Source organism: Salmo salar, chromosome 21 (genome assembly GCF_965601325.2).
Source record: "Salmo salar chromosome 21, fSalSal1, whole genome shotgun sequence".
Lineage (NCBI taxonomy): Eukaryota > Metazoa > Chordata > Actinopteri > Salmoniformes > Salmonidae > Salmo > Salmo salar.
Genome location: NC_138311.1, coordinates 57,547,501 through 57,569,207, shown reverse-complemented (window position 1 = coordinate 57,569,207; position 21,707 = coordinate 57,547,501). Strand labels below are relative to the sequence as shown.

Below are 21,707 nucleotides of genomic sequence, written 5' to 3'. Positions count from 1 at the left end.
ACACTCAGGAGTTAACCTGCGATATTACTGCTGTAGACTTCCTGTGGTGTTTCTGCCGCGTCCCAAATAGCACCCTATTCCCTATATGGTGCACTACTATTGATGAGAGCCCTGATCGAAAGTATTGCGCTATATAGGGAATAGGATTCCATTTGGGATGCAGAGAAGTCTCAGGGCAAAGTCAGGAGTAGGTAGCCATGGTGACTGGAACACTACAGATCACAGGCTGAGAGTCTCAGGAGTAGGTAACCATGGTGACTGGAACACTACAGATCACAGGCTGAGAGTCAGGAGTAGGTAGCCATGGTGACTGGAACACTACAGATCACAGGCTGAGAGTCTCAGGAGTAGGTAGCCATGGTGACTGGAACACTACAGATCACAGGCTGAGAGTCTCAGGAGTAGGTAGCCATGGTGACTGGAACACTACAGATCACAGGCTGAGAGTCTCAGGAGTAGGTAGCCATGGTGACTGGGTACACTACAGATCACAGGCTGAGAGTCTCAGGAGTAGGTAGCCATGGTGACTGGAACACTACAGATCACAGGCTGAGAGTCTCAGGAGTAGGTAGCCATGGTGACTGGAACACTACAGATCACAGGCTGAGAGTCAGGAGTAGGTAGCCATGGTGACTGGAACACTACAGATCACAGGCTGAGAGTCAGGAGTAGGTAGCCATGGTGACTGGAACACTACAGATCACAGGCTGAGAGTCTCAGGAGTAGGTAGCCATGGTGACTGGAACACTACAGATCACAGGCTGAGAGTCAGGAGTAGGTAGCCATGGTGACTGGAACACTACAGATCACAGGCTGAGAGTCTCAGGAGTAGGTAGCCATGGTGACTGGAACACTACAGATCACAGGCTGAGAGTCTCAGGAGTAGGTAGCCATGGTGACTGGAACACTACAGATCACAGGCTGAGAGTCTCAGGAGTAGGTAGCCATGGTGACTGGAACACTACAGATCACAGGCTGAGAGTCTCAGGAGTAGGTAGCCATGGTGACTGGAACACTACAGATCACAGGCTGAGAGTCTCAGGAGTAGGTAGCCATGGTGACTGGGTACACTACAGATCACAGGCTGAGAGTCAGGAGTAGGTAGCCATGGTGACTGGAACACTACAGATCACAGGCTGAGAGTCTCAGGAGTAGGTAGCCATGGTGACTGGGTACACTACAGATCACAGGCTGAGAGTCTCAGGAGTAGGTAGCCATGGTGACTGGAACACTACAGATCACAGGCTGAGAGTCAGGAGTAGGTAGCCATGGTGACTGGAACACTACAGATCACAGGCTGAGAGTCAGGAGTAGGTAGCCATGGTGACTGGAACACTACAGATCACAGGCTGAGAGTCTCAGGAGTAGGTAGCCATGGTGACTGGAACACTACAGATCACAGGCTGAGAGTCTCAGGAGTAGGTAGCCATGGTGACTGGAACACTACAGATCACAGGCTGAGAGTCAGGAGTAGGTAGCCATGGTGACTGGAACACTACAGATCACAGGCTGAGAGTCTCAGGAGTAGGTAGCCATGGTGACTGGAACACTACAGATCACAGGCTGAGAGTCCAGGAGTAGGTAACCATGGTGACTGGAACACTACAGATCACAGGCTGAGAGTCTCAGGAGTAGGTAGCCATGGTGACTGGAACACTACAGATCACAGGCTGAGAGTCTCAGGAGTAGGTAGCCATGGTGACTGGAACACTACAGATCACAGGCTGAGAGTCTCAGGAGTAGGTAGCCATGGTGACTGGAACACTACAGATCACAGGCTGAGAGTCTCAGGAGTAGGTAGCCATGGTGACTGGAACACTACAGATCACAGGCTGAGAGTCTCAGGAGTAGGTAGCCATGGTGACTGGAACACTACAGATCACAGGCTGAGAGTCTCAGGAGTAGGTAGCCATGGTGACTGGAACACTACAGATCACAGGCTGAGAGTCAGGAGTAGGTAGCCATGGTGACTGGAACACTACAGATCACAGGCTGAGAGTCTCAGGAGTAGGTAGCCATGGTGACTGGAACACTACAGATCACAGGCTGAGAGTCTCAGGAGTAGGTAGCCATGGTGACTGGAACACTACAGATCACAGGCTGAGAGTCTCAGGAGTAGGTAGCCATGGTGACTGGAACACTACAGATCACAGGCTGAGAGTCTCAGGAGTAGGTAGCCATGGTGACTGGAACACTACAGATCACAGGCTGAGAGTCTCAGGAGTAGGTAGCCATGGTGACTGGAACACTACAGATCACAGGCTGAGAGTCTCAGGAGTAGGTAGCCATGGTGACTGGAACACTACAGATCACAGGCTGAGAGTCAGGAGTAGGTAGCCATGGTGACTGGAACACTACAGATCACAGGCTGAGAGTCTCAGGAGTAGGTAGCCATGGTGACTGGAACACTACAGATCACAGGCTGAGAGTCAGGAGTAGGTAGCCATGGTGACTGGGTACACTACAGATCACAGGCTGAGAGTCTCAGGAGTAGGTAGCCATGGTGACTGGAACACTACAGATCACAGGCTGAGAGTCTCAGGAGTAGGTAACCATGGTGACTGGGTACACTACAGATCACAGGCTGAGAGTCAGGAGTAGGTAGCCATGGTGACTGGAACACTACAGATCACAGGCTGAGAGTCTCAGGAGTAGGTAGCCATGGTGACTGGAACACTACAGATCACAGGCTGAGAGTCTCAGGAGTAGGTAGCCATGGTGACTGGAACACTACAGATCACAGGCTGAGAGTCTCAGGAGTAGGTAGCCATGGTGACTGGAACACTACAGATCACAGGCTGAGAGTCTCAGGAGTAGGTAGCCATGGTGACTGGAACACTACAGATCACAGGCTGAGAGTCTCAGGAGTAGGTAGCCATGGTGACTGGAACACTACAGATCACAGGCTGAGAGTCTCAGGAGTAGGTAGCCATGGTGACTGGAACACTACAGATCACAGGCTGAGAGTCTCAGGAGTAGGTAGCCATGGTGACTGGAACACTACAGATCACAGGCTGAGAGTCAGGAGTAGGTAGCCATGGTGACTGGGTACACTACAGATCACAGGCTGAGAGTCTCAGGAGTAGGTAGCCATGGTGACTGGAACACTACAGATCACAGGCTGAGAGTCTCAGGAGTAGGTAGCCATGGTGACTGGAACACTACAGATCACAGGCTGAGAGTCTCAGGAGTAGGTAGCCATGGTGACTGGAACACTACAGATCACAGGCTGAGAGTCTCAGGAGTAGGTAGCCATGGTGACTGGAACACTACAGATCACAGGCTGAGAGTCTCAGGAGTAGGTAGCCATGGTGACTGGAACACTACAGATCACAGGCTGAGAGTCAGGAGTAGGTAGCCATGGTGACTGGAACACTACAGATCACAGGCTGAGAGTCTCAGGAGTAGGTAGCCATGGTGACTGGAACACTACAGATCACAGGCTGAGAGTCTCAGGAGTAGGTAGCCATGGTGACTGGAACACTACAGATCACAGGCTGAGAGTCTCAGGAGTAGGTAGCCATGGTGACTGGAACACTACAGATCACAGGCTGAGAGTCTCAGGAGTAGGTAGCCATGGTGACTGGAACACTACAGATCACAGGCTGAGAGTCAGGAGTAGGTAGCCATGGTGACTGGAACACTACAGATCACAGGCTGAGAGTCTCAGGAGTAGGTAGCCATGGTGACTGGAACACTACAGATCACAGGCTGAGAGTCTCAGGAGTAGGTAGCCATGGTGACTGGAACACTACAGATCACAGGCTGAGAGTCAGGAGTAGGTAGCCATGGTGACTGGAACACTACAGATCACAGGCTGAGAGTCTCAGGAGTAGGTAGCCATGGTGACTGGAACACTACAGATCACAGGCTGAGAGTCTCAGGAGTAGGTAGCCATGGTGACTGGAACACTACAGATCACAGGCTGAGAGTGAGGAGTAGGTAGCCATGGTGACTGGAACACTACAGATCACAGGCTGAGAGTCAGGAGTAGGTAGCCATGGTGACTGGAACACTACAGATCACAGGCTGAGAGTCAGGAGTAGGTAGCCATGGTGACTGGGTACACTACAGATCACAGGCTGAGAGTCTCAGGAGTAGGTAGCCATGGTGACTGGAACACTACAGATCACAGGCTGAGAGTCTCAGGAGTAGGTAACCATGGTGACTGGGTACACTACAGATCACAGGCTGAGAGTCAGGAGTAGGTAACCATGGTGACTGGGAACACTACAGATCACAGGCTGAGAGTCAGGAGTAGGTAGCCATGGTGACTGGAACACTACAGATCACAGGCTGAGAGTCTCAGGAGTAGGTAGCCATGGTGACTGGGAACACTACAGATCACAGGCTGAGAGTCTCAGGAGTAGGTAGCCATGGTGACTGGAACACTACAGATCACAGGCTGAGAGTCAGGAGTAGGTAGCCATGGTGACTGGAACACTACAGATCACAGGCTGAGAGTCTCAGGAGTAGGTAGCCATGGTGACTGGAACACTACAGATCACAGGCTGAGAGTCTCAGGAGTAGGTAGCCATGGTGACTGGAACACTACAGATCACAGGCTGAGAGTCAGGAGTAGGTAACCATGGTGACTGGAACACTACAGATCACAGGCTGAGAGTCTCAGGAGTAGGTAGCCATGGTGACTGGGTACACTACAGATCACAGGCTGAGAGTCTCAGGAGTAGGTAACCATGGTGACTGGAACACTACAGATCACAGGCTGAGAGTCAGGAGTAGGTAGCCATGGTGACTGGAACACTACAGATCACAGGCTGAGAGTCAGGAGTAGGTAACCATGGTGACTGGAACACTACAGATCACAGGCTGAGAGTCAGGAGTAGGTAACCATGGTGACTGGAACACTACAGATCACAGGCTGAGAGTCAGGAGTAGGTAACCATGGTGACTGGAACACTACAGATCACAGGCTGAGAGTCTCAGGAGTAGGTAGCCATGGTGACTGGAACACTACAGATCACAGGCTGAGAGTCTCAGGAGTAGGTAACCATGGTGACTGGAACACTACAGATCACAGGCTGAGAGTCTCAGGAGTAGGTAGCCATGGTGACTGGAACACTACAGATCACAGGCTGAGAGTCAGGAGTAGGTAGCCATGGTGACTGGAACACTACAGATCACAGGCTGAGAGTCTCAGGAGTAGGTAGCCATGGTGACTGGAACACTACAGATCACAGGCTGAGAGTCTCAGGAGTAGGTAGCCATGGTGACTGGAACACTACAGATCACAGGCTGAGAGTCTCAGGAGTAGGTAGCCATGGTGACTGGAACACTACAGATCACAGGCTGAGAGTCAGGAGTAGGTAGCCATGGTGACTGGGTACACTACAGATCACAGGCTGAGAGTCAGGAGTAGGTAGCCATGGTGACTGGAACACTACAGATCACAGGCTGAGAGTCAGGAGTAGGTAGCCATGGTGACTGGAACACTACAGATCACAGGCTGAGAGTCTCAGGAGTAGGTAGCCATGGTGACTGGAACACTACAGATCACAGGCTGAGAGTCAGGAGTAGGTAGCCATGGTGACTGGAACACTACAGATCACAGGCTGAGAGTCTCAGGAGTAGGTAGCCATGGTGACTGGAACACTACAGATCACAGGCTGAGAGTCTCAGGAGTAGGTAGCCATGGTGACTGGAACACTACAGATCACAGGCTGAGAGTCTCAGGAGTAGGTAACCATGGTGACTGGAACACTACAGATCAGACTTCTATTAAAAATAATATTTACTGACTTGTTTTTCTCTTCCTGTTTGTTGTGTTCTATTCCTCAGCTCTGAACAGTCCAGATGAGGTCAAGGAGGAGGAGGACACTGTCAACTCTGTAGATTGACACCAGGCCCTACAGGGGTGTACCGTACTCCAGGGGTGTAGCTCGTTCCTCACAGGGGTGTACTCCAGCCTTCACAGGGGTGTACCGTACTCCAGGGGTGTAGCTCGTTCCTCACAGGGTTGTATTTTTGGGGTGTACTTCAGCCCTCACAAATCACAGTATCTCGTTCCTCACAGGGGTGTATCTCGTTCCTCACAGGGGTGTATCTCGTTCCTCACAGGGGTGTATCTCGTTCCTCACAGGGGTGTATCTCGTTCCTCACAGGGGTGTATCTCGTTCCTCACAGGGGGTGTACTCCAGCCCTCACAGATCACAGAATCTCGTTCCTCACAGGGGTGAATCTCGTTCCTCACAGGGGTGTATCCCATCTTTACCATATACTTTACTGTAAGAGCGGTTGCTTTTACCTCAGGACAGTCGCGTTTATTGATCACGTTTAATGATCACGTTTATTGTACAATTGACTGAAAGTGCAATTTATGCAGTGTGTTTTTTTTTCTTTTCCTCCTTGTTAATCATCATGAGGAACTTGTTTGCTATCGTTTTAAAATCATGGATTTTCTTTTTTAAATGACAACCTACGAAAACCCTGGATGTAACAAGATATGGTGTATATATTAGTGCATAGGAAATGTCTTTTTAATAGTGTTTCTAACCCTGTTGCATAGTCTTCTGAGATGATCATTTACTTCAATAAAGGTTAATTTTATTTGTTTAAATTAAATTAATTCCTTAATTCAATTGTTTTAAGTGGTTTACGGACTATTCTATTCATTTGCCAACAACAACAAAAAAATCCATCCATTTCTATTGGGACTTTGTCACAACAATTAAGATTCAATCGGAAGATTTGAATTTATTCCCATAAAATAACAATAAAAAGGTCAAAATGCAACACTATTTTGGGTATATTCCACAAGACTGAAAATCCACCACTTCGAGATATAATGGACAGAACCCACCAGCTACAAATCATTTACCCAGCATGCTTTGCGTGAACTTGATCGGGAGTCATCGCTAGTTGCCAAAGTCGTACACCTTGCCCGAATTTCTACAATTTCTCTTCTTCAAATGCATTTTTAAAGATAACCTTATTAACCACACTGCTAACTTTTTTGTTTTTGTTAGTTTAAACTTAAATGAAGGCCAAAAACAAACCATGAAATTCCTGCGCGGTTTAACCCGTTTAGACTTTGTGGCTGTGGTATCGAGTGGAAACTGGAGCTCCGTAAGAGGCTGGTTATACGGACGCACCTGGTGCCCAAATGGATGGCGGATAGAGTCGGTTCAGTCGGTTGTCCGGTCGGTTGCCCTTCCCCGCTAGTTTATGCCGGTAACAACCGCCGTAGCATGGCTCTAGTTATTAAAACTTGTCAAATAAAGTGAGAAGAGAAGTAACTTGGTAGTATTTATCACTAGCTCCAATTTGTTCCAACAATACACTTGGATTATATTTCGAATAGGATAAGACTGAAATTGAATAGCTAATTAGCAAAAGAGAAGACAAGACTACAGCAGTCCATGATGAATCCACGTGCTGTATTGAAATTAATTGAATAAAGCGTTGAAGTCCTCATCTCCTTTCTCTGTCTTAGCTAGCCACTAACTACACTTTAGCTAGCTAGTTAGCAGAGCAGTAGATACAAAAATTATTTTGTATTACTTAGTCTTAGAGAAGACTGCTGAGTGGGGATATATATTCCACTGATTCTGCTCTAGCCATTAGCACGAGCCCGTCCTCCCTAATTAAGGTGTCACCAAATTCCTGTTGCTTAGCCTAGATAATTGTTTATACAGACTGGCGATTCTGGTGTCTATTTCAGAACTCATGGTATTTTTCAAGGACGAGCAAAAGAGCATTAAAAGGGGCGAAGACCACTATCAGTCTGGCCATGTGGAGAGGAGACCACTATCAGTCTGGCCATGTGGAGAAGACCACTATCAGTCTGGCCATGTGGAGAAGACCGCTAGAAGTCTGGCCATGTGGAGAAGACCGCTAGAAGTCTGGCCATGTGGAGAAGACCACTATCAGTCAGGCCATGTGGAGAAGACCACTATCAGTCAGGCCATGTGGAGAAGACCACTAGAAGTCTGGCCATTTGGAGAAGACCACTAGAAGTCTGGCCATGTGGAGAAGACCACTAGAAGTCTGGCCATGTGGAGAAGACCACTATCAGTCTGGCCATGTGGAGAAGACCACTAGAAGTCTGGCCATGTGGAGAAGACCGCTAGAAGTCTGGCCATGTGGAGAAGACCACTATCAGTCTGGCCATGTGGAGAAGACCACTATCAGTCTGGCCATGTGGAGAAGACCACTAGAAGTCAGGCCATGTGGAGAAGACCACTATCAGTCTGGCCATGTGGAGAAGACCACTAGAAGTCTGGCCATGTGGAGAAGACCAGCTATAGTGAGGGACAGGTCTCTATAGGTGACCACTTCCTATTGGCAGGCCTCTATCGGTGACCACTTCCTGTTGGTAGGTCTCTATAGGTGACCACTTCCTGTTGGCAGGCCTCTATCGGTGACCACGTCCTGTTGGCAGGTCTCTATAGGTAACCACTTCCTGTTGGCAGGCCTCTATCGGTGACCACTTCCTGTTGGCAGGCCTCTGTCGGTGACCACTTCCTGTTGGCAGGTCTCTATAGGTAACCACTTCCTGTTGGCAGGTCTCTATAGATAACCACTTCCTGTTGGCAGGTCTCTATCGGTGACCAGGGGATTCCCTCTCCCACATGTGAATGCCTCCATGGAGCTCATCAGTGGAGCCATGCAGCCTACTTTGGCGGTTCACAATATTGGCCCTTACGAATGTGGACTGCGAGTGGAGGAAGCCAGCCGTGCCCAACGAGGTGCAGTCAGTGGAGGACGTGTACCCGGACGAAGACTATGGAAGGGGGTGAGAACCATTAGCCTCCTAGGTTTTGTATTGAAGTCAATGTACCCAGAGGAGGACGGAAGCTAGCTGTCCTCCGGCTACACCACGGTGCTACCCTACAGAGTGCTGTTGAGGCTACTGTAGACATTCATTGAAAAACAGTGTGTTTTAATCAGTTATTTGGTGACGTGATTATATTTAGTACAGTTTTATCTAAAAAATAACTTTAATGTTTTACAATTTTAATTTGTATGAAATTCATTGAGGAGGATGGTCCTCCCCTTCCTCCTCTGAGGAGCCTCCACTGCTTAACATCCAACCTTAAGTCATGAGAACCATACACAAACATACTGTTCAGATATATCTTTAAATCACATTTGATGAGTTACTGATATAAGGGCACAGGGCGAGACCCAGATGGTTAGAGTCTCTGATATTTATTATAATCCAAGGGGCAGGCAAGAGACAGGTCGTGGACAGGCAAAATATCATCAACAGGGTCAGAGTCCAGGAGGTACAGAGTGGCAGGCAGGCTCGAGGTCAGGGCAGGCAGGCTCGAGGGCAGGCGGGCTCGAGGTCAGGGCAGGCAGGCTCGAGGTCAGGGCAGGTGGGCTCGAGGGCAGGCGGGCTCGAGGTCAGGGCAGGCGGGCTCGAGGGCAGGCGGGCTCGAGGTCAGGGCAGGCGGGCTCGAGGTCAGGTCAGGCGGGCTCGAGGTCAGGTCAGGCGGGCTCGAGGTCAGGTCAGGCGGGCTCGAGGTCAGGGCAGGCGGGCTCGAGGTCAGGGCAGGCGGGCTCGAGGTCAGGGCAGGCGGGCTCGAGGTCAGGGCAGGCGGGCTCGAGGTCAGGGCAGGCGGGTTCAGAGTCAAGGCAGGCAAGGGTCAAAAACCCGGGAGGACTAGCGAAAGAGCGAGATAAGAAACAGCAGCAGCACGGAAGAACACGCTGGTTGACTTGACAAGACGAAGTGGCAACAGACAAACAGGGAACACAGGAATAAATACACCGGGGACTAATGAGGAAAACTGGTCACACCTGGAGGTGGGTGGAGACAATCACAAAGACAGGGTGAAACAGATCAGGGCTGTCACAACTGACCTGCACGTCCACAGGCTCGATCTCCTGTAGTCTTCACAACTGGACGCTCGCGTTCAGATCCCACTGGAACAGGATGTCTGTGTACCGGATGGCCTGAGGGGGGACACACTCCTGTTGGACTGGAAAACAAAGAGACATTTGGTCAGTGCTGTAGGTCTTTTTCCAATGCTCTATCACCATCTTTACCTGGACAGAAAATGCATTATTTATCACAACACAAACCCACCTTGAATAATGTGACAAGTGGTCCCTCAACACCCATCCTCATGCCTCATTGTTTGTTCTTGAGGGTTCCCTATCTATTAGAACACAGAGGGTTCCATATCTAATAGAACACAGAGAGTTCCCTATCTAATAGAACACAGAGGGTTCCCTATCTATTAGAACACAGAGGGTTCCCTATCTATTAGAACACAGAGGGTTCCCTATCTATTAGAACACAGAGGGTTCCCTATCTAATAGAACACAGAGGGTTCCCTATCTAATAGAACACAGAGGGTTCCCTATCTATTAGAACACAGAGGGTTCCCTATCTATTAGAACACAGAGGGTTCCCTATCTATTAGAACACAGAGGGTTCCCTATCTATTAGAACACAGAGGGTTCCATATCTAATAGAACACAGAGAGTTCCCTATCTAATAGAACACAGAGGGTTCCCTATCTAATAGAACAGAGGGTTCCCTATCTAATAGAACACAGAGGGTTCCCTATCTAATAGAACACAGAGGGTTCCCTATCTATATAGAACACAGAGGGTTCCCTATCTAATAGAACACAGAGGGTTCCCTATCTATTAGAACACAGAGGGTTCCCTATCTAATAGAACACAGAGGGTTCCCTATCTAATAGAACACAGAGGGTTCCCTATCTATTAGAACACAGAGGGTTCCCTATCTATTAGAACACAGAGGGTTCCCTATCTAATAGAACACAGAGGGTTCCCTATCTATTAGAACACAGAGGGTTCCCTATCTAATAGAACACAGAGGGTTCCCTATCTAATAGAACACAGAGGGTTCCCTATCTAATAGAACACAGAGGGTTCCCTATCTATTAGAACACAGAGGGTTCCCTATCTATTAGAACACAGAGGGTTCCCTATCTAATAGAACACAGAGGGTTCCCTATCTATTAGAACACAGAGGGTTCCCTATCTAATAGAACACAGAGGGTTCCCTATCTATTAGAACACAGAGGGTTCCCTATCTAATAGAACACAGAGGGTTCCCTATCTAATAGAACACAGAGGGTTCCCTATCTAATAGAACACAGAGGGTTCCCTATCTAATAGAACACAGAGGGTTCCCTATCTATTAGAACACAGAGGGTTCCCTATCTAATAGAACACAGAGGGTTCCCTATCTAATAGAACACAGAGGGTTCCCTATCTATTAGAACACAGAGGGTTCCCTATCTAATAGAACACAGAGGGTTCCCTATCTATTAGAACACAGAGAGTTCCCTATCTATTAGAACACAGAGGGTTCCCTATCTAATAGAACACAGAGGGTTCCCTATCTAATAGAACACAGAGGGTTCCCTATCTATTAGAACACAGAGGGTTCCCTATCTAATAGAACAGAGGGTTTATTGAGAGTTACCTACAATTGAAGTCGGAAGTTTACATACACTTAGGTTGGAGTCATTAAAACTCGTTTTTCAACCACTCCACAAATTTCTTGTTAACAAACTATAGTTTTGGCAAGTCGGTTAGGACATCTACTTTGTGCATGACAGAAGTCATTTTTCCAACAATTGTTTACAGATTATTTCACTTATAATTCACTGTATCACAATTCCTGTGGGTCAGAAGTTTACATAAACTAAGTCGACTGTGCCTTTAAACAGCATGGAAAATTCCAGAAAATGATGTAATGGCTTTAGAAGCTTCTGATAGGCTAATTGACATAATTTGAGTCAATTGGAGGTGTACCTGTGGATGTATTTCAAGGCCTACCTTCAAACTCAGTGCCTCTTTGCTTGACATCATGGGAAAATCAAAAGAAATCAGCCAAGACCTCAGAAGAAAAATTGTAGAACACCAGAACAACAGCAAAGGACCTGGTAAAGATGATGGAGGAAACAGGTACAAAAGTATCTATATCCACAGTAAAATGAGTCCTATATTGACATAACCTGAAAGGCCGCTCAGCAAGGAAGAAGCCACTGCTCCAAAACCGCCATAAAAAAGCCAGACTACAGTTTACAACTGCACATGGGGACAAAGATTGTACTTTTTGGAGAAATGTCCTCTGGTCTGATGAAACAAAAATAGAACTGTTTGGCCGTAATGACCATCGTTATGTTTGGAGGAAAAAGGGGGAGGCTTGCAAGACGAAGAACACCATCCCAACTGTGAAGCACGGGGGTGGCAGCATCATGTTGTGGGGGTGCTTTGCTGCAGGAGGGACTGGTGCACTGCACAAAAAAGATGGCGTCATGAGGAGAAAAATTATGTGGATATATTGAAGCAACATCTCAAGACATCAGTCAGGAAGTTAAAGCTTGGTCGCAAATGGGTCTTCCAAATGGACAATGACCCAAAGCATACTTACAAAGCTGTGGCAAAATGGCTTAAGGACAACAAAGTTAAGGTATTGGAGTGGCCATCACAAAGCCCTGACCACAATCCCATAGAAGATATGTGGGCAGAACTGAAAGCGTGTGCGAGCAAGGAGGCCTACAAACCTGACTCAGTTACACCAGCTCTGTCAGGAGTAATGGGCCAAAATTCACCCAACTTATTGTGGGAAGCTTGTGGAAGGCTACCCGAAACGTTTGACCCAAGTTAAACAATTTGAAGGCAATGCTACCAAATACTAATTGAGTGAATGTAAACTTCTGACCCACTGGGAATGTGATGAAAGAAATAAAAGCTGAAATAAATCATTCTCTCTACTATTATTCTGACATTTCACATTCTTAAAATAAAGTGGTGATCCTAACAGACCTGAGACAGGGATTTTTTTACTAGGATTAAATGTCAGGAATTGTGAAAAAAAAGGAGTTTAAATGTATTTGGCTAAGGCTAAACTGTATATATTAGAACACATAGGGTTCTCGTTAATGGAATCCTCTTTAATGCAAATTCAGTTGAGTGTTGTTTACCGCAGGGCAGCCGGCTAGGGCCATTACTGTTTCCTGTTTTTACAAATGACCGTCCACTGAGCTTGAACAAAGCCTGCGTGTCTATGTACGTCGATGACTCAACAGTAAACACGTCGACTACCACAGTAAAATAGCTACCTGACACCCTTAGCATAGAGCTACAGTCAGTTCTAGAATGGGTAACTACCAATAGGTTTAACATAGAGCTGCAGTCAGTTCTAGAATGGGTAACTACCAATAGGTTTAACATAGAGCTGCAGTCAGTTCTAGAATGGGTAACTACCAATAGGTTTAACATAGAGCTGCAGTCAGTTCTAGAATGGGTAACGACCAATAGGTTTAACATAGAGCTGCAGTCAGTTCTAGAATGGGTAACGACCAATAGGTTTAACATAGAGCTACAGTCAGTTCTAGAATGGGTAACGACCAATAGGTTTAACATAGAGCTGCAGTCAGTTCTAGAATGGGTAACGACCAATAGGTTTAACATAGAGCTACAGTCAGTTCTAGAATGGGTAACTACCAATAGGTTTAACATAGAGCTGCAGTCAGTTCTAGAATGGGTAACTACCAATAGGTTTAACATAGAGCTGCAGTCAGTTCTAGAATGGGTAACTACCAATAGGTTTAACATAGAGCTGCAGTCAGTTATAGAATGGGTAACTACCAATAGGTTTAACATAGAGCTGCAGTCAGTTATAGAATGGGTAACTACCAATAGGTTTAACATAGAGCTACAGTCAGTTATATAATGGGTAACTACCAATAGGTTTAACATAGAGCTGCAGTCAGTTATAGAATGGGTAACCAGCAACAGACTGATGCTAAATATGTCAAAAACTTAAATCATCATTTTTTGGAACAAATCACTCGCTCGACGCTAAACTATTATTGAATAATGTGGCTATTGAGCAAGTGGAGAAGACTAAACTGCTGGGTGCAACCCTAGATAGCAAGCTGTCATGGTCAAAAAATAGACTCAATGGTTGCTAAAATGGGAAGAGGTTTGTCCATCTCAGTGACATCTCAGTCGACCAGACAGGTCCTACAGGCCCTAGTTTTGTCGCACCTGGACTACTGCTGCCCAGCTGTGTTGTCATGTGTGGCAACGAAGGACATAGGTGAATTGCAGTTGGTCCAGATCAAAGCAGCACGTATCGCACTTAGATGTACACGGAGGGTGAATGTCAGGAACATGCATGTCAATCTCTCCTGGATCAAAGTTGAGGAGAGATCGACTTCATCACTATTGGTCTGGTGATGGTTGATGTGTTGGGAGGTACCGAACTGTCTGTTCAATCAGTTGGCAACACAGTTCAGACACTCATCGATACAAAACAAGACATGCAACCAGAGGTCTCTTCATAATCCCCAGGTCCAGAACAGAGGCTGGGAAACGCACAGTATTAAAGAGTTATTAGGTTATTAAATTATTGCATCTGAGCTCCTAGAGTTTGTGGCTCTCTCTTTTCTTTTCCAAGTGTTCTGAAAACACCTCGGCTAAACAGGTGTACGTTTCTTTCGCCTCCAGAGGAACCATTGGAGTCAACATGGGGCCAGCATCCCTGTAGAAGGCTTTTGACACCTTGAGGAGTCCATGCCCCGACCAATTGAGGTGGTTCTGAGGGTAGAAGGAGGTGCAACTCAATATTAGGAAGGTGGCTAGAGAGTTGGGCCAGTAACCGAAAGGTTGCTGGATCGAATCCCTGAGCTGACAAGGTAAACATCGGTCATTCTGAACAAGGCTGTTAACCCACTGTTCCCCGGCCGTCAATATAAATAAGAATTTGTTCTTATGTTCTTAACTGACTTGCCTAGTTAAAAAAAATTTTAAAAGTCCTAATGTTTTGTATACTCAGTGTATAATGCCAGAAGAGAAGGTGCATCTGCCTAATTACAGACAAGTTGACTAATAAATAGCAGAAACACATCTAAATCAGGAAGAACAATGTCTGCATCCCCCTGTTAAAACTCGTTTAGCCGTTTCTGACTGTAGACTACAGGTCACTTTTTATATTATCGGTTTAGAGTGGGGTGTAGGCATCAGATTCTCACTTTATCACATAGGCTATAGTCGGACGGTTGCTGATGGGTTATTAGCTATTGTGGTCGGTTGCTGATGGGTTATTAGCTATTGTGGTCGGTTGCTGATGGGTTATTAGCTATAGTCGGACGGTTGCTGATGGGTTATTAGCTATTGTGGTCGGTTGCTGGTGAACAAACAGCTGACATGCGCACCACTACAAAGACCTGTGTCTATACAGCCTCTCCCCATCAGGACTGAACTGAACTGAACTGAATCCGTTCATCTCCACTCGACACTCGCAGCGCGACAAAACATCTTCAATTAGGACACCAGGCGTGTCCGTATAGCCCCTCTTTCGGGGAGAGCTTCTTCCGTATAGCCCCTCTTCCGGGGACATCCTCTTCCGGTAAGAGCCTCCTCTTCCTAATGACGTCGCGTAGCTACCGTTTTGGTAGTCGAGGATTCGTTGAAGAAAAGCGAAGAGATTGTTGTCAACAACACGGGTTTTTAACACTGCCCTAGTTAATTTACAGAGAACAAGATGTCAGATACAGTAAGTGATAACTATAACCTATACCAGTTACCACCAAAAACAGTACATTTAAACCACGAGTGAGTCACAAAACTTATACCAATTCGCTAGCGATGTTTAATAACCACCATGTTAGCTTTCGTGTTAGCCGCTAACGTTAGCTACGAACCTAGCAGCTATGTATTTGTAATCTAGCTAGTTCGATATTAGCTAACTAACTTAACTAGGTAGTTAGAGCAGTGGGCTCATATCGTTTTTGTAATTTAGCTAGCTAGCTAGACATGTTAGTTTAAACCAGAGGACATAAATAGCCCACTAGCTATATGTTTTGAGAGGGAAAGCAGGTCCATTGTTAGCTTAACGTAGCTAACTAACGTTAGTATGCGTATCGTTGCATCACCAGGTTTCCATCCTACCTTTTTATGCGAGAGTAAAAGTTATGACAGGCCTGATTGGAAACAATGTTTTCCCCCCTCCGGTAAACTTTCCAAATGTCGACAAAAAAACAAAATATGTTAGAAAAGATTGGATTATTTTTTTTTTATCGCTAAAATTAATTATGTGAGAAATGTCGGTGGAAACGCTTTTATGAGCAAATACTGACACGACCATCATATCTAAGTAAACTTGGAGTCACAAGACATGTTGTGTGGATCGGAAAAGCGTGTAGTTTATTAGGCTACAGATTAAATAAGTTATGATTAACTTCAAGGGGTGGTGAAAGGTGATTGAGTTTGCTTCTTTCCAATAAATATTGAGGATCTTATTCTGGTGACATGATCATCGATGCTTGGCTGATATTTAGAAAAATGTAAAATAATATCGCTCTATTGTCCATAAATCTCATCATGTAGGCTATACAGGTGCCCCCCTAACCAACAGCACGCAGACACTTAAGCAATAAGGCAAGGGATGGTGTGGTATATGGCCAATATACCACGGCTAAGGGCTGTTCTTAGGCCTGCAACCTGCCATGATATATCAGACCCATATCAGATCAGATATTTAACCAGGCAAGTCAGTTAAGAACAAATTCTTATTTACAATGAAGGCCTACCGGATACCATGGCTGTCAGCCAATCAGCATTCAGGGCTCGAACAACCCAGTTTATAAAGTACTTTATACCATGGCATTGTTGAATACTCATATCTGATTGGCTTGAAGGGCTTTCTAGAGTGTACAGGCAGAGAGGGTGTGGTATATGGCCAAAATAGCACGGCTAAGGGCTGTTCTTAAGCACAATGTGGTATATGGGCCATATACCACAACCGCCCCGATGTGCCTTATTGCTATTATAAACTGGTTACAAACTTAATTAAAACATACAACTTTTTTGTTGTTGTAATATCTATGGTATATGGTGTGATATGGCCCTAGTTTCGTTGCACCTGGACTACTGTTCAGTCATGTGGTCAGGTGACACAAAGAGGGACTTAGGAAAATTGCAACTGTCTCAGAACAGGGCAGCACGGCTGGCCCTTGGATGGACACAGAGAGCTAATATTAATAATATGCATGTCAATCTCTCCTGGCTGAAAGTGGAGCAGAGATTGACTTCATCACTACTTGTATTTATGAGAGGTATTGACATGTTGAATGCACAGAGCTGTCTGTCTAAACTACTGGCACACAGCTCAGACACCCATACATACCCCACAAGACATGCCACCAGAGGTCTGTTTAAACTACTGGCACACAGCTCAGACACCCCATCCATACCCCACAAGACATGCCACCAGAGGTCTGTTTAAACTACTGGCACACAGTTCAGACACCCCATACATACCCCACAAGACATGCCACCAGAGGTCTGTTTAAACTACTGGCACACAGCTCAGACACCCATCCATACCCCACAAGACATGCCACCAGAGGTCTGTCTAAACTACTGGCACACAGCTCAGACACCCATCCATACCCCACAAGACATGCCACCAGAGGTCTGTTTAAACTACTGGCACACAGCTCAGACACCCATCCATACCCCACAAGACATGCCACCAGAGGTCTCTTCACAGTCCCCAAGTCCAGAACAGACTATGGGAGGCCCACAGTACTACATAGAGCCATGACTACATGGAACTCTATTCCACATCAAGTAATTCATGCCAACAGTAAAATTCGACTGAAAAACCCCCAGATAAAAACACACCTCATGGAACAGCGGGGACTGTGAAGCAACACAAACATAGACACAGACATACAAACACACAATAACATACTGACAATACACACATGTACACATTGATGTTGTGTTATAGATATGTGGTAGTAGAGTAGAGACTTGAGGGAACACAGTTAATGTATTGTGAAATGTGTTTCTGAATGTATTGTAATGTTTTTAAGATGTGTAACTGAAAGATGATGTGTAGCTAATGGAATAATAAATATGTCATGGCTGTAAGACATTCAGGGCTCCAATCACCTACTTTATAATTCCCTTTATAAACTGGGTGGTTCTAGCCCTGAACGATGATTGGCTGACAGCTGTGGTAAATGAGATCGTATACCATGGGTATGACAAAACATTTTTTTTTTTTTTTTTTTTAAATGTTCCAATTATGTTTGTAACCAGTTTTATAATAGCAAAAAAACACATATAGCCAATATACCACAGCTAAGGGCTGTATCCAGGCACGTTGCATTGTGCTTAAGAACAGCCCTTAGCCGTGGTATATTGGGTATATACCACACCCCCTCGGCCTGCACGCTCTAGAAAGCCCTTCAAGCCAATCAGATATGAGTATTCAACAATGCCATGGTATAAAGTACTGCATCTGTGCACTCTATTACAGTAAAATAATGTGTCAGTGTGACCTATTCTGTTGGACCAAACCTCAAATGCAAATGGCGACCTGAAACCGGTTGTCAGAGGAAGGTGTGATCTCTCATATTTGTTGTTGTAAGTGGCAGGGGAGGGGCTTGATGTGGCAGGGGAGGGGCTTGATGTGGCAGGGGAGGGGCTTGATGTGGCAGGGGAGGGGCTTGATGTGGCAGGGGAGGGGCTTGATGTGGCAGGGGAGGGGCTTGAGTAAATGGAAACAAAAGCCATTGGGCGATAACGTCTGCAGACCTCGCTAAAACAGTAACTGTTGTGTTTTTTAAAATACAAGCCCAGTTTTTTTTTTAAATACAAGCCCAGTTTTTTTTAAATACAAGCCCAGTTTTTTTTAAATACAAGCCCAGTTTTTTTAAAATACAAGCCCAGTTTTTTTAAAATACAAGCCCAGTTTTTTTGAAATACAAGCCCAGTTTTTTTTTTAATACCAGCCCAGTTTTTTTAAAATACAAGCCCAGTTTTTTTAAAATACAAGCCCAGTTTTTTAAAATACAAGCCCAGTTTTTTAAAATACAAGCCCAGCTTCATGTCCTTTTCTCCTGAAGGACACGAAACCTTCAGGTCCAGATGGAGGAGACCAAAAGGATGGAGAGTACATCAAACTGAAAGTGATCGGTCAGGTAAGGAAGAAGTTTTGGAGTAAGAGAATTATACTGAAGATGCTGGTGATAAGTAGCTGTATGTAAGTTTACATAGCTAGGGTTAGGTTTATCATAGTGAATTATTTATACCATTTTTTATATCAGTTGACCCACAATTTTGAAACGTTTAATTTGGAATCGATTCATTCTTTTCCCACCTCAGGACAACAGTGAAATTCACTTCAAAGTGAAAATGACCACCCATCTGAAGAAGCTGAAGGAGTCTTACAGCCAGAGACAGGTAATAAGCACATCTCATTCGCAATGTCATTAAAGGTGTGAGTCCCAAATGGCACCCTAATCCCTATGTAGTGCACTACTTTTGACCAGGACCCATAGGGATACTATTAGGGAATAGGGAGCCATTTGGCATGTAGTCTAAAGTAGTGCACACTATAGGGAGCCATTTGGGACACAACGCTGTGTGTTCCTCCTAACCCAACGCTGTGTGTTCCTCCTAACCCAACGCTGTGTGTTCCTCCTGACCCAACGCTGTGTGTTCCCAACGCTGTGTGTTCCTCCTGACCCAACGCTGTGTGTTCCTCCTGACCCAACGCTGTGTGTTCCTCCTAACCCAACGCTGTGTGTTCCTCCTAACCCAACGCTGTGTGTTCCTCCTAACCCAACGCTGTGTGTTCCTCCTAACCCAACGCTGTGTGTTCCTCCTAACCCAACGCTGTGTGTTCCTCCTAACCCAACGCTGTGTGTTCCTCCTAACCCAACGCTGTGTGTTCCTCCTAACCCAACGCTGTGTGTTCCTCCTAACCCAACGCTGTGTGTTCCTCCTAACCCAACGCTGTGTGTTCCTCCTGACCCAACGCTGTGTTCCTCCTAACCCAACGCTGTGTGTTCCTCCTAACCCAACGCTGTGTGTTCCTCCTAACCCAACGCTGTGTGTTCCTCCTAACCCAACGCTGTGTGTTCCTCCTAACCCAACGCTGTGTGTTCCTCCTAACCCAACGCTGTGTGTTCCTCCTAACCCAACGCTGTGTGTTCCTCCTAACCCAACGCTGTGTGTTCCTCCTGACCCAACGCTGTGTGTTCCTCCTGACCCAACGCTGTGTGTTCCTCCTAACCCAACGCTGTGTGTTCCTCCTGACCCAACGCTGTGTGTTCCTCCTGACCCAACGCTGTGTGTTCCTCCTAACCCAACGCTGTGTGTTCCTCCTAACCCAACGCTGTGTGTTCCTCCTAACCCAACGCTGTGTGTTCCTCCTAACCCAACGCTGTGTGTTCCTCCTAACCCAACGCTGTGTGTTCCTCCTAACCCAACGCTGTGTGTTCCTCCTAACCCAACGCTGTGTGTTCCTCCTAACCCAACGCTGTGTGTTCCTCCTAACCCAACGCTGTGTGTTCCTCCTGACCCAACGCTGTGTGTTCCTCCTGACCCCACGCTGTGTGTTCCTCCTGACCCAACGCTGTGTGTTCCTCCTGACCCAACGCTGTGTGTTCCTCCTGACCCAACGCTGTGTGTTCCTCCTGACCCAACGCTGTGTGTTCCTCCTGACCCAACGCTGTGTGTTCCTCCTGACCCAACGCTGTGTGTTCCTCCTGACCCAACGCTGTGTGTTCCTCCTGACCCAACGCTGTGTGTTCCTCCTGACCCAACGCTGTGTGTTCCTCCTGACCCAACGCTGTGTGTTCCTCCTGACCCAACGCTGTGTGTTCCTCCTGACCCAACGCTGTGTGTTCCTCCTAACCCAACGCTGTGTGTTCCTCCTAACCCAACGCTGTGTGTTCCTCCTGACCCAACGCTGTGTGTTCCTCCTGACCCAACGCTGTGTGTTCCTCCTGACCCAACGCTGTGTGTTCCTCCTGACCCAACGCTGTGTGTTCCTCCTGACCCAACGCTGTGTGTTCCTCCTGACCCAACGCTGTGTGTTCCTCCTGACCCAACGCTGTGTGTTCCTCCTGACCCAACGCTGTGTGTTCCTCCTGACCCAACGCTGTGTGTTCCTCCTGACCCAACGCTGTGTGTTCCTCCTGACCCAACGCTGTGTGTTCCTCCTGACCCAACGCTGTGTGTTCCTCCCAACGCTGTGTGTTCCTCCTGACCCCACGCTGTGTGTTCCTCCTAACCCAACGCTGTGTGTTCCTCCTGACCCCACGCTGTGTGTTCCTCCTAACCCCACGCTGTGTGTTCCTCCTAACCCCACGCTGTGTGTTCCTCCTAACCCCACGCTGTGTGTTCCTCCTAACCCCACGCTGTGTGTTCCTCCTAACCCAACGCTGTGTGTTCCTAACACTGTGTGTTCCTCCTGACCCAACGCTGTGTGTTCCTAACACTGTGTGTTCCTCCTGACCCCACGCTGTGTGTTCCTAACACTGTGTGTTCCTCCTAACCCAACGCTGTGTGTTCCTCCTGACCCAACGCTGTGTGTTCCTCCTAACCCAACGCTGTGTGTTCCTCCTAACCCAACGCTGTGTGTTCCTCCTAACCCAACGCTGTGTGTTCCTCCTGACCCAACGCTGTGTGTTCCTCCTGACCCAACGCTGTGTGTTCCTCCTGACCCAACGCTGTGTGTTCCTCCTGACCCAACGCTGTGTGTTCCTCCTAACCCAACGCTGTGTGTTCCTCCTGACCCAACGCTGTGTGTTCCTCCTGACCCAACGCTGTGTGTTCCTCCTGACCCAACGCTGTGTGTTCCTCCTGACCCAACGCTGTGTGTTCCTCCTGACCCAACGCTGTGTGTTCCTCCTAACCCAACGCTGTGTGTTCCTCCTAACCCA

At 47.0% G+C, this 21,707-nt stretch overlaps 2 protein-coding genes across 2 annotated transcripts in view; both read left to right on the top strand.

Annotated features, from left to right (window-relative positions):
• The window catches only part of carf (calcium responsive transcription factor), a 45,675-nt gene extending 39,076 nt beyond the window's left edge, over positions 1–6,599 (top strand). Inside the window, exon 15 of the mRNA XM_082967259.1 lies at positions 5,800–6,599. Within this exon, the coding sequence (XP_082823385.1) occupies positions 5,800–5,858 (59 nt within the window). The 3' untranslated portion in view covers positions 5,859–6,599. The remainder of the gene's footprint in view (positions 1–5,799) is intronic.
• Positions 6,600–15,221: 8,622 nt separating this feature from the next.
• Positions 15,222–21,707, top strand: part of LOC106582552 (small ubiquitin-related modifier 1) — an 18,467-nt gene continuing 11,981 nt past the window's right edge. Inside the window, exons 1-3 of the mRNA XM_082967258.1 lie at positions 15,222–15,517; positions 18,882–18,956; positions 19,141–19,218. Of these exons, the coding sequence (XP_082823384.1) occupies positions 15,506–15,517; positions 18,882–18,956; positions 19,141–19,218 (165 nt within the window). The 5' untranslated portion in view covers positions 15,222–15,505. The remainder of the gene's footprint in view (positions 15,518–18,881; positions 18,957–19,140; positions 19,219–21,707) is intronic.